This window comes from Lonchura striata, chromosome 4A, assembly GCF_050655825.1.
Source record: "Lonchura striata isolate lonStrDom1 chromosome 4A, ASM5065582v1, whole genome shotgun sequence".
Classification (NCBI taxonomy): Eukaryota; Metazoa; Chordata; class Aves; order Passeriformes; family Estrildidae; genus Lonchura; species Lonchura striata.
In genome coordinates, this window is record NC_140742.1 from 9,829,260 (window position 1) to 9,842,235 (window position 12,976).

Genomic DNA, 12,976 nt, shown 5'->3' on the forward strand with positions numbered 1-12,976 from the left:
AAGTGAAATGAGTCCTTGGCACGAGAGCTGCTGGCCCTGCTGACATGGAAGGGAGCTGCCTGCACCCTTGGCTGTAGTGTTTGTGGCTCATATTTCTGCATAAACATATCCAAATAAAGAAAAAAAAAAAAGCCAGCATTATTGACAAAGCAAAGACCAGTTCTATTTATATCTGCAGTAAGGCTGCGATAATGAAGACGCTTTAATGTGTCTCAGGGCCGAGATGAAACACTGAAAATGTTTCTTTTAAGAAAAAAATTATAATAATATCCCCTTGAAATCCCGAGGAAATGTGTGTGGCGGACTTCTGGAGAGCAATATCAAAGAAATAGGAGTTGCAGAGCATAGGGAGTTACTATAGTTATGGGCTTTGAATTGGTTTAAATCTTTGCTTTTAAGTTTTTTTTTTTCCTAAGGATCTCTTTAAAAGTAACACTTTATTGACAGGGAGAATGTTTTACTGCACTGAACTCTAGCAGCAGTGCAGATCTGTCAGACCTTGCCTTACTTAGGAGTGTAAATCCTTTCTCTGTGGTTGCTTCTGCTGTCTGGCCTCTTTTATGGGTGTCAGACTCCTAGGGGGGCTGGGAGAGGCAGTGTGAATGTCTGCAGAGGGGGACAGATGGGTAAGAATGTTCTTTCAACACAGAATTTGGAGCTTTATAGTTAGAAAAGACATTTTTCTTTTCTGAAAGTCTTTTAGGGTCTTCTGGGAAGGTTGGGTTTTGTGGAGGCAATTGGAAAATTGGAAAAAAAATATTTACTAAAAATACCATCTGTCATTTCATCCTGTTGCATCTTTGACCAGCTTTAATCAACTGGTTGTTTCACAGCATTGAGCAGGTTTAAAATACGGCTCTAGGAGCAGCAAACACCCTTGAGCACTTGAGCATTGCTGAGCACGTGTGCAGGTGTCACAGCTCATATGGTGCCACTGTCCCTTTCTCCAAGAAGCCTCATCATAGCTAATTGCTTTCACCTTCTTATGAATTTGGGTGATGCTGCAAAAATCAGCACTCACCAAGCAGGACTCATTGGCCAGAGCCCATCACATCCCTGGTCCTCTCTCTCAGAACCCCGGGATCCTCAGCCAGACTGTGCTCCAAACACATGCCTGATGCATTTTAGAGTAACCTTTCCAGGTCAACACATGCTTTGTTTCTAGCTTCAATTTTTGTATACTTCTACTAGATCAGATTGCTATTCTTATTTAGTTAATTTGATAATAACAAGATATTTTCAAAATCCCACTTGCCAGAAGAAGAGGTGGGCAATGACCATATAGAAATGGCAACTGATTTTTAACTACATCATCCAGAAGAGTTAAATGAAGGCAACAGACTATAAAGCTTAGGCTAGTTGTTGAAGTTGAAAAAAGATCAGGTTTTCAGTTGTAGAATTTGGTTTTCTGAAGCATGAATGCTGATATTCACCCTTTGCCCTTAGAGTAGGGAACGTGCTTTGTGGACCATGTGCAGCCCTGTGCATGCTGTTGGCACTACCAGATAACTGGGATTATTAACAATGCACAGATGCACTGGCCATTGCTTTCAGGTAGTCAGGTGGAAAAAGTATGAAAGAACTTATGACAGACAGGTATTCACGTGTGAGCTAAAAGATTGAAAGGAAAAGAGACTGGTTTATCTGGGTAATTAAAGGCACACTCTGCAGGGGAAAACAAGCAAAAGCACATGTAGTGCATGCACAATTTGGAAGGTGCACGACCTCAGCTTGCTGAGAGGTATAAAGAGTAAAGATTGTTTTCTACCTTCTTTTTGTCCCTTGGATGCCTATTTGCAAATATAAATGGCCAGGTGTGTTTGCATTATTTATATTAGAAGAAGATGAAGGTTGTAAGAAGAGAACCTTGAAGCTAGGACATGCCAGGATTGCCACTGCTCCTGCAGTCTCCGTGTTGGCCGCCCAGGCTGTTTGATGTTCCCTTGTGCCCAGGAGAGCTGCCCAAGAAGGGCTGGCAGGCTGGCCAGGGCAGTGCCTGGGACACTGCCTGCACTGCCACCTGCATGGGTGCACAGCTGCCACTGCTCACAGCTGCCCTGCTGCCCACAGGGCACAGGGCACACCACCTCCTGGCACTTCTGGTATCCCTGGAATCCCCACAGCCCCTCTGGCAGGTTCTTGGGAGCCATGCAATGCCCTGGGCAGCTCCCAGCAGGGCAGGAGATGGGGAAATGCCCACATCCATTAAGTGGGTGTTGAAAAAGCAGGAACACCAAGTGTGCTCGCAGAGGGCACCTCGAGTAGGCAGTGATTAAGTGGCTATCAGGGTGTTCTGGCTGCCAGCCCATGGGTCCCTGGCCCTGAGCCCCTGTGAGATTCGCTCCTTGGGCAGGATCCATGGTCCTGCAGTCAGCTGAGGCTTAGCACTCCCTGCAGGGGCTAAACTGCCACATTCCCCACTCAAATTCAAAACCACCATCCTCATCTCAGGCTATTCAGTGTTTGCTGTTTCAGGGGAAGGTCAGGAAAATACAGATTCCTTCTTTCAACTTGTAAGGACCAGTTCAGACCCCAGTTACATCCCTCTTTGTCCTGATGCTGGGCAAACAAAGCTGTACAGCCCCTCTTTCACACCCACCACCCAGCCAGCCCCTCTTGTAACTGGGATATATTGTTGTCGCTCTGATTTCCTCTTGTCAGATGGGCTGATTTTAATTGGTTTGCATTTTCAGTTGTTTTTCAGTTCATCAGAAAGGATAAAATAAAATCCTGCCCTCCGTGCTCCTCTCTATCCACCGTAGCAGCACCAGCTGAGCATGTTAATCTGAGGAGCAGCAGGCAGAATCTGAGTGCAGGCAGGGCTTGCTCCCTGTGAAGTGTTTGGAGGCTGGTTGTTAAGCATTACATTATTCAAAATGCATTAAATTGTCCTGAATGAAGAGGAAGCATGTCTCGATCATCAAGCTGATGGGCATTAGCAGTCTTCCACCACAAGTTTGCTAAATTTGAACTAGATTTAGCTACTATCTGCTTCATTCCTGTTCTGCAAGGAAAGCTGTGGACAGGGAACTGGCAAGAAATATGAGGCATAAATTCAAGGTACCCACAACTTGGCCTTATATAAATCCTTGGGATTTCTAGACTTTGGAGAAATGCAGTTGGCATTACTGCCTTGTGTTGACCAAGCAGGAAAGTTTATCTGGGAGTCCAGGAAACAAATTCTTGACAGTCTGGAGGTGGCTTTGAGATCTGAGGGTGGCTTAAATGTTACTGGTGGGGAAGAGAGAGAAGGGGAAGTAACACATTTCTCAACATTTCGAGGTTTCCAAAGCTTGTATGCTGAGCTAGAGGCTGTTAGGGTTTGCTCAGGCTCAAAACAGGGAAATCAGGAAAAAATATAGATGGGTGACAGGCAGTTAACCAGCAATTTTTTCAGCTTATTGCTAATATTTGTATTTGCTGTCTTTTAGGAAAATAGGCAACCACATTTTGAGCATTTGACTATTGATTCATAAAAGATTTTGTAATTACTATTTATATCCCTTGTTTGAGCATCTCTGTTGGCAGCCACTAGAATGTCATGGTCTCCTGTATCATGGACCTGCCATTGCCACTGTGACAAACACACTCCTGCCTTGCTGAAAACTTGTAATAAGAAAAATGCCAGCCCTTCCTAGCTGCAGTTAGTCTAAAAAAAAACAATGCTGAGGATTTGTGTGAAGAGGAGAGACTCTTTTTGCATCTGTTGGCAATGATGGATGAGCTGGGATTTCCCATCTCCCTCTGGCTCAGTAGCAGAGCAGCACATGGGCGGATAAACCCAGCACAGAACAGGAGCTAAGGCTGGGATGGGCACACACCATTGCTCATTCCGAGGCTGCCAGCTACTCAGCAATCAGTAGAATAAATGTCTGAGATATGCTTCTCCCCCCAAGCATTTTGTTGTTTGGTCTTTGTTCAGGGGGCAATGTATCTCTCTCCAAGCTACCTTGACTTTTTTGATCTGTTAGCCTTCATCAGTTACAGGGTGTCATTACACCTCTAACCCAGCTAAGCCCAAGGAGCTCAGTCTTGCCAACATGACTCTTCCTTTCCCTCCTTCCTTCTCTCCCAGAGGTCAAAAATAGCTGTCTATGAGAAAATGTGGTCATACATGAAGTCGGCCGAGCCCTCGGTGTTCACCAAGACGACGGCGGACGGGGTGGCCAGGGTGAGGAAGTCCAAGGGGAAGTTTGCCTTCCTGCTGGAGTCCACGATGAACGAGTACATCGAGCAGCGCAAGCCCTGCGACACCATGAAAGTTGGAGGCAACCTGGATTCCAAGGGCTATGGTGTAGCAACCCCCAAAGGCTCAGCATTAAGGTGGGTGGAATAATATAACAATATCCATGTTGTTATAGTATTCCACCTACCCTGATGTATTGTGTTGTCATTTTCTTTCTTGTGGATTTTGAGGTAACTTAAAAGTTTAAAATCTTCAATATTCCATGGAGTTAAATAAGACGGTAAATTATGGTTTCATTTATTTAATGCATCCATTTTTTTGTGTTCTCTTCGTGTTGTCCTCTCTGATTGTTTGTTGCTGTTTTAATATGCGATATGCCATATGTGACGAATGTTAACTGCATGATGTGGTGTTGTTACTTTTTTTCTCAAAGACGATTTCCCCATCCCGCACACTTCAGTTTTGAGCAAATGTTATCCTCCATGCCACCTTCCAATATTTAACCCTGTATTTGCTGTACAGACATTTTGATAGCTCCACGTTCTGTGAAATTTTAGCCAATTTGTCCTCTTGTGCTCCTTTTTTTATACGTTACGATTTCCTAAGCATTTGTGCATTTTTTCTTACAAGTTATGTTTTATCGTTTCAAGAAATGCTGTTAACCTGGCAGTATTAAAACTGAATGAGCAAGGCCTCTTGGACAAATTGAAAAACAAATGGTGGTACGACAAAGGAGAGTGCGGCAGCGGGGGAGGTGACTCCAAGGTCAGCCTCAATGTCACCACAATCGGGTACCTTAGCAAAGAGTAATCGGCAAGGCTGTTATGTTGCTTCTCAAGAAAAAAATCTCAAAAAAAAAGCAGATGAAAATTATTTCATTAATTGTGGTGGGGAAAGAAATCACTATTTTCTTGTTCAGTAGCTCTTTCAAAGAAACAGTCTTATTTAATATCATCAGCGGGTTTGTTCAAGCTTGGAAACCTTATTTAACTAACAGATAGAAAGTCTAGTGTTGGTGGGACCTATGCAGAGTAAATCAGTGAGGCAACTGTACAAGAAGCCAATGATCACCTCTTGTCACTGTCCCAGCCCTTGAGGGCAAGGGTGTATGAGACTTTTTTTGCCAGGACCAGTTGTGCCAGCACAGACCTGGAAGCTCCTGTTTCCTTTAGCTTTTTGGGGAGGTTTTGGAAATTGTGCCTGGAGCATTCAAATGTCACCTTTTGTACAGCACTGACCAGGCTGCTGCACACTCCTGTGCAGGAGCCCTGTATCCATGTTTGACATGCCTTTGATACAGATGTGAACCCAAATCTGGATCCAGTGGCAGCAGTGGCAGCCTTATCACTGCTAATGAGCTGAGGCTTCTCCCAGCCTTCCAGGCAGCCTGTACTGCACCTTCACAAAGTTGCTTCAGTGAGCTCCTGTATTGCAAATGTTAGCTAGTGTGCTTTCCTCTTGCCAGCTTTGGCCTGTAGGACTGGCAGCTTCTGCAGTCTTTAACTCAGCAAGGATAAGCTATTGCTAGAGTTGGCTGGGTGCTATTGGTCACCTTGGGTGCAGGAATTAGCAAGAAAATTAATTTAAATGACATGGTTATACTGAAAAGTACTGAAATTCATTTTTATAGTGACACTTTCCTACATCTAGTAAAACCAGATCTTTAGGGAACTATAACTCCTAATCTCTCCAATAAAAATGCTTCAGATTTGGTCCAAAATCAATAATAACAGTAAACTGCAGTTTCAGACAATTACTGCAAATTACTGCTACAATCTATTCATAAGAGTTGCATACAGTTGGCTATATAGGAAATTGCTCAGCTTGTCATGTCTACTGCTAGCAAAAGCCACTGTGTAATATTAAAGGAAGGAAAAGCTCTTGAATTTGGATTGATTCAGTAGCTGGAGGTCTGCAGTGCTCAGCAGCAGCCTGGAGATGAGCAGAAGCTTTTTTATGCTTTTTAGCTCTGCTGCTCATCCTTCACAGAACATTTTTATATGTCATATTTGCCAGTATATTAAATGTTTAATATCCTCCTGGGATCCAGCACCTCACTGTCTAATGCTGCCTCCCTGAAAGAAAACTCTTCATACAAACCAGCTTCAATGAACTTCATTGCTTCAAGTTCATTGAATTAAACCCAGCCAATAAGACTTAAAGCCCTAAGGAAAGTAAAGAGGGCTTTTTAAAAGGTCACAATTAGGCAGAGCCATCCTTCCGTTTTTTGCTTGTGCTGGAAGATGTTTTACAAAGAACAATGCTGTCTATTTGGCAGGTCCTCAGCCTGGTCAGGCAATGCTGAGGGAGTGGAGTCTGGGGTGCTCTGCTGATATGAACTGGTACCTAGAGAAGAAGGAAGGGAGGCAGACACAGTGATGTGTGTTTTGCTAGTTTAGTCCCAAGTGATGTCTGCAGTTTGCTGTAACACGCTGCAGTGAAGGACTTGTTTGAGCTACAGTCACCAGCTCTAGGGGCACAGCTCAGCTGGCAGAAGTCCCCAGAGAGGAGAACATGGGACACAGAAGACCTCCCACAGAAGACTCAGCTGAGGAAGGCAGGGAAGGGGTCAGTGGCTGTTTCTAGAGGTGTGGTAAAACAAAGGGCTTTTTTTGTTGCGAACTGGCTTTTCCTTTGAGGTAGTTCTGTAGGTCCTGAGCACTGCAGCCTGCAGTGCAGCTCCGTTGCAGCCACCAGGCAGAGCCTTCCCAGCACAGCCCATGGCCAGCCGACCCTGCCCCAGCCCGGCAGGAGCCCCACTGCCCTCTCTGGAGGCACGAGCTCTGATGCTGCCCCATGTGCACTGCAGCTCCAGGAGTCTTGCTGGCCTCTCTCTCCTCACTGTCCTCCCACCAGAAGTTGCCCCCCCCATCATCTCATCCCATCTCTCCAGTTAATTGTTTATATGAACAATTTATTTGTAGATCATTCAGAGGAGTCACTGCAAAACTGTTATTTTTTTCCCCTTTTACCTTAAAGGAGGTGGCAGCTGGGGGAATCAGGATGGAGTGGTGAAGGTGCCTGAGGTGGAGACACAGACCTTGCCCTCCATCCCAACCATTGCCCACTTGGGGCAGCTCTCTCTACCGGCTGAGCTGACAGACTCCTCTCTCAGCTTCCCCAGTAGAGACCCGGGCTTGGGAAATCGCTGCCCCCGAGTTGGCAATCAGCCGCCTCCTACCTCCTGACAGGGGGTGTGTAATGGGTTGTGTGCAGATGTGTCAGACTGGTGGTGCCTTTCTTAAGCTGAACTCCTCTGTGACTCTGATACTTTAGCTCACGCTGAAAGCCAGAGGTGAGTATGAGCTGTTTGCTTGTGCCAGTGCCCATCGTTGTACTGCAAGGGACCGCTCAGCCTCCCGTGCTCGTCCTCCCTGCGGTCTCACATGCGCTGTGCCTGTGCTCGCAGAGGAATCACTCCGAGCTGTGAGTTCATCTCTCGTTACCGTATCTTACCGCCTCTGGAAAATTAAACTGTGACTTCCATTTTCACAAGGGTTTTGAGTCTTGCAGCAAGAAAAAGAAAAGGTATTCAATTGGCTTTCTGTAGGATTTGAATCTGTTGGTTTACGCATTCCGTGCTCCTGGGGTTCACTCGTAATTCAAGACTAAAGAGATTGTGCCAGTTTAATGAGTTTGTCATAAAGGCCTCAGCTGACATGTGTCTTGTTTTCAGTGCTAACAGTCTGTTCCAGTGCTGGCGTGGAGCAGAGGGTGCCAGTGTTGGTACTGCCCTGGCAAAGGGAATTAGTCCATTTCGGTAGTGGTCCTTATTTAACAAGTCTGAAGGGGAATATGCTCCATCCATCCATAATTTTTCTGGGATGCTTGTCAATATATGTGGGCTGCCTTGGCTGATGCAGACGTTCTGGTACGTGCATCAAAGTTCATTCACTTAGCCCTCCTAAACGAGCTTGAATTTAGTTTCATGGCAAAATTATCCTCTCTTCAAATGCTCTTATACATGCAGGCTGAGTTCTCAATCGTGAGAGAATACAAAATAATAGTTGTAAAATATATATATATATATATTCCAGGAAATATGTTGCAGTGTATTGCAAGTCTGGAAACTAATTATTTTGTTTATTATACAGTCCTATAATCTTGGAGCTGAGTGATTCCTGAATAGCGATTTAACAAGAATTAGACAAAAGGGGATGCAGACGGTGGTCACAGCCTGAGTGACTTAAGTGAAACTAATTATTCAGTAGCATAGGAACAATTTCCTGCTAAGATAAATTTCTATAGTTCTGCTGTTGATAAATTTCTTGTATTCTTATACCTTCATGGTAGCATTTAATGACAACCAACATGGAAGGAGAATATTTGAATGCAGCTTCTCACCAACTTCACCTGCCAAGATTCCCTGCTAATTATTTGACTTACTTTCTTTAATATATTCTTTTTTTAGGCTGATACCTCTTTTTGAGTACATCAGAGAAATGACATGCAATGTAATATTATTTGATTTTCCAATTGTTTCTTTTTAATCACAGAATTACTTTTCCAGTGTGCTAGTTGAGTACTGCCCTCAGAGCTGTGCTCCATACAATATCCCATTCCCAAGACTTTCGAAGCTGTGAGTGTGGCCATTAGCAGGTGGGGTCTGTTCCCCCGTGTCTGTGTGCTGTTTTGGTTTGATACATTTTCAGCACAGCCGTTAGCTTTTACAGCATAATTTTTTTAAGTGGCATATTTTTAGAAGCAATCTGTTATGCTTTATTTTAGATGATACCTGATGCCTAAAAGCGCCATTGCCAAACATGTCGTGCATAAAAGAGAACATTTGGGGGAATGGCTATCTTAAAAAGATGCAGCACGATTTATTTGAGCAATTTGTTTGAAATTATGTTCATCAGCATGAATTTTCTTGTCATCCATACTATAGGCCTGCATTATGAGCTAGAAAAAGATAAAATGGCTGATCAGAGCCAGTGGCAGTAACACAGAGGTATGAAATTACTGTGTTGTGCAAATTAGTGACAAAGCAAAATAATGCTTTAAAAGGAAGACACCAGAATATTGGTTTAATTGACAGCTATTACTTTATAGTGTATTAGGAAATAATACTGTGTATGTTTTGTGCCAGTGATGAAGTCTTAATGCTGTAGGAGTTCATTGGAGCATCTCAGAGCACTGCCAGGAAGGGCAGAGAGACTGCTGTGGTTTGCAGAAACATCAGTGCTGTTGTGCAGATTGTTGAGGGTATTTTCCTGGAAATGGAACTGGGAGAAGCAGCACAAAAATTTGGGAAGAGTAAGTTGCCTACGCTGTGAAGTAGTTGGTGGAGTCAGAACCAGTGGTGTCCAAGAATTTGTTCAGTTTTGCCAGTATAACCTTTAGCATCGTGGAGACTGGCTTTGCTGCCTTGCCAAAGGAGACCTGTTTGTGCAGCATTAATTGTGGCAGACCTGGGGCTTGTGCAGGGAGGCCAAGTCCTGCCTTTATGGCCCTAAGAAATCTTAAAGACTTGTTAATTGTGCACTCCTTTTGATAATGTCTGTGGTGCTTAACAGTTAATTTCCATAGATTTCTTACATGAGTCGTTTATCCTGCACTGTAAGTATCAGTATGGGAAAAGTCAAAGCAGAAGGCTCTGTGGTACAGGAAAAGGAAAAAAGGAAAACCAGCAGCTGGAAATGGAGCTCCCAGCAACAGGAGCAGGGCCCTTTCTTTGAACGTCTCCCTGGGGGCCTGGGCTTGGTTGTTTCTCTTTAATAGTAACTGCTGTCATTTAACATACAAAGGGAAAAGTAAATGCCTTTCTTCTACTTCAAAGTGACTCGAATGTTTCAGCATTGTGCTCACGTGGAGCCAGGCACTGGTGCTGCTCTGTGGATTTCTCTGTGCTTGCCAGCACTGTAACCCTGGGCCCAATGCCTCTAGCTTTTGTGCATCACCTAGCTGTTCTTTGAATGTCTTGTGGACTAAGCAGCACCTACCGGCAGCCTGCTGAGGAGCCAACAAGAGCAGGAGTCACAGAAGAAGCCGTTTCAAGAGGAAAATAAAGATGGGGGGAAAAATGGATGTGCCTAGAGACAAGAGAAGGAGAAGGTGAGGGGATAGCCAGCATGCAAGGTAAGTTGAGTCTCTTGCTCGTACCCATCCAGGTTGGAAAGGACCCAAGCAGTGGCAGGAGAGGTCCATGCTGCTCTTTCAGATGTTGTAAGTTTGAGCACAATGTTGGGCACCTGCCCTCCTTTGCTCTTCTTTCTCCCTCTCACCACATCCGTACCTCAAGTATCAGGCACTGCTGTGAATGAGACACAGTGACTTGTTATGGCTTGTATTTCCTAATCCAATCAGCATGTATTATTGCTTTAGCACTTGGCACTTCTCTTAAATTGTGATCCTGTTAGTACAGAGTTTAATTTGTTTGAGCTACATTTGGGAAACATGTAAATATTCTTTAGTAGAGACACTGCTGCTGCCAAACACAGGCTGCAAACTCTGCAGAGAGCAGAGAACTTGCAGCCTCAGCTGGTAACACATCTGTCTCTGTAGAGGTGTGCACAGAGTGTCTATAGATGATGCAATGACCTCATGTGTTCATTCAAGCACCCAAATTTTAAATGTATACCTGGTGACCAAAGGAAAAAGGCTTCACATTCCACAAGGATAAACTGGATGCTCCAACCTGTAATGGGAAGTTACTCCTGCCCAGTAATGGAGACTGTAACAAAGTTCTGTTATGGAGAACTATTGCAAGTGCTCAGTGCTCAGCAGGAGCTAAACCCATCCCCTGGCAGCCAGCCCCAGGATGCTCCTCACCATCACTCAGGGCCCCGGGAGCAAAGGGAACTGCTGCTGGCTCTGCAGTTGAGGAGAAACAACATCCTCTGCCAGGGGATTGATCGCTCTGCCTCCAAGCACTACCCCAGCCATCGACATGAAGCATATTTCTTAGGTGGCTGGGGGATATATAGGGCTTGGTGCTGTTTTAATTTTCTAATTGTGCAAGCTCTTTGTCTTTCCAAACTAGATGGCTTTCTCTTTTATCCCTTCCTCTGCCCACCCATAAAGCATTTCAATCCCTCAAATGTTGACTCTTGGAAATGTGCAACTGCTGGTAATGCAGGGCAGGGAAAAAGTGGTGTGGGTCTGAAATGGTAGCAAAGAGCAACCAAGGGCTCATTATTTAAAAAATAAATGCCCGGTGCTTTTTACTTTTTTTCATTGAATATTGAATGTTCAGTGTGGTATATGAAATAGCACTTTTTGAGACCAAAGATAGGACATAGTGATTGACAAGAAGGAGCAGGGATTGACCATATGTGGTTTTTGCCTGTATTTTCAAGGTTCTTCACTCCTGCTTGAGGTACCAGGCAACTGTAGTCTTTAAACAAACATAGTGGGTTTGGATTACAAGTCCATTTCCAAACAGTCTTCCCCATCCCTGACATGTGGGTGTGTCACAAAACATGAAATCATGGCACAGAGACATTGCTAAATTGGTAAATTGCAACAGGCAGATGGATGATCTGATCTGAGCAAGGGCAGAGCCCTTGGATGATGCATTCATCCCCAGCTTTTGTATCTATTCAGAAGTTATTTCAGTAACAAGATCTGACAAAAAGTCCATTCAATAGTTACAGATCAGGCTGGGATTTATACAGCTTGGGGGAATAAAGTGCCTTATTTGATTTAGATGGGTCTTTAACCTCGAGCAATGCCCTCTAGAGAGTAGTGCTGGATTTGGTGTATCTTCCTAGATATATTTTAATGATACCAAGATAGTTGTTAGTGATATTTTTTATGGTATCCTGTCATATTAAGCAGAGAGCCTGGACTTGATTTCTGCCTTTGTCAGTCCCTGCACAGCCAAGTGCCTGTGCAGGTTGGCTCAGGGATGCAGCAGTGGCCATTTGCCTTCTGGCTCACTCAGCTCCACTCAAGAGGACTGGAGGCTGCATTCAGCATCACCTCCCCTCCTCCTGCCAGCAGGACAGGGAAGGCTGGTGGTTCTGTGTGAAGTGTGGTAGTGAGGGATTTCTCTGCTCAGCTGGAAGCAGTGCCAGTGCCATGTTCAGGGTCACACTGAGGGGAGCTCAGCTGAGAAGACCAAGGTTGTGGGTTCAGAAAGGCCCTCTATGGGCCTTTCATTTAAGAGTTGGACTCAATGGTCCTTGTGGGTCCCTTTCAGCTGTTATTCTGTTATATTCTGTTATTCTGTAATCTCTGTGCTCTTCAGGTATTTGCCCCTCAGAATGTGGTAAATGTGGCATGTCCCACGTGTCCACAGCAATCTGCTCTCTGTGCTTTCCCTGAAGTTAGTGGGGATTAGCCAGTGACACTAGCAGGAACAATTAATTCAGTGTTTTCAGTAGTTTTACCCAAGAGGATTTTAGGAAGCATTTTGGATTTAGAAAATACTTGCTTGTTTGCACCTTATTCCACTTGCCTTTCTCTGATACTGTGAGGTGGATTATAGAAACCCAAGTGTTTAACATCTGAACTCTTTGATGTTACAATGGTTTTGATTGGGTTGTGCTGATGTCAGCAATCCCAGGGATGTATAGCTCTGGTCATAAGGAACAAAGGAAGACATTTCTTGCTGTAGAAGTGAGAGTGCCCCAAATACGTCAGATTCCTAAGCTAAAAGGATTAGGCAAAACCAACAAGGATTATTTAATTATAAAACAAGTTTATTATTATTTAATGATAAACAAGTAAAAACCACTTTATAATGTACTAAAGAAGACCTGGTACCACCATAGACTCTCACCTCCTTCACATCACTGAGATTTGGCCAGGAGAGTAATGAGCCCTTTGCAGAGGCCAAGCCCTTGC

At 44.3% G+C, this 12,976-nt stretch overlaps 1 protein-coding gene across 9 annotated transcripts in view; it reads left to right on the forward strand.

The window, feature by feature from the left end:
• GRIA3 (glutamate ionotropic receptor AMPA type subunit 3) overlaps window positions 1–12,976 on the forward strand; it is a 145,840-nt gene that overhangs the window by 119,795 nt on the left and 13,069 nt on the right. For 5 of the 9 annotated variants that reach the window (XR_014952402.1, XM_085570481.1, XM_085570480.1 and 2 more), the window contains 2 exons: window positions 4,076–4,323; window positions 4,837–4,951. Coding sequence is in view for 7 of the 9 variants with exons in the window: in XM_085570481.1 (XP_085426607.1) it covers window positions 4,076–4,323; window positions 4,837–4,951 (363 nt within the window). In the remaining 2 variants the exon portion in view is untranslated. Of the gene's footprint in view, window positions 1–4,075; window positions 4,467–4,836; window positions 4,952–12,976 lie in introns of those variants that run through there. The other 4 variants (XM_085570482.1, XM_085570483.1, XM_021548472.4 and 1 more) reach the window with 2 other exon arrangements.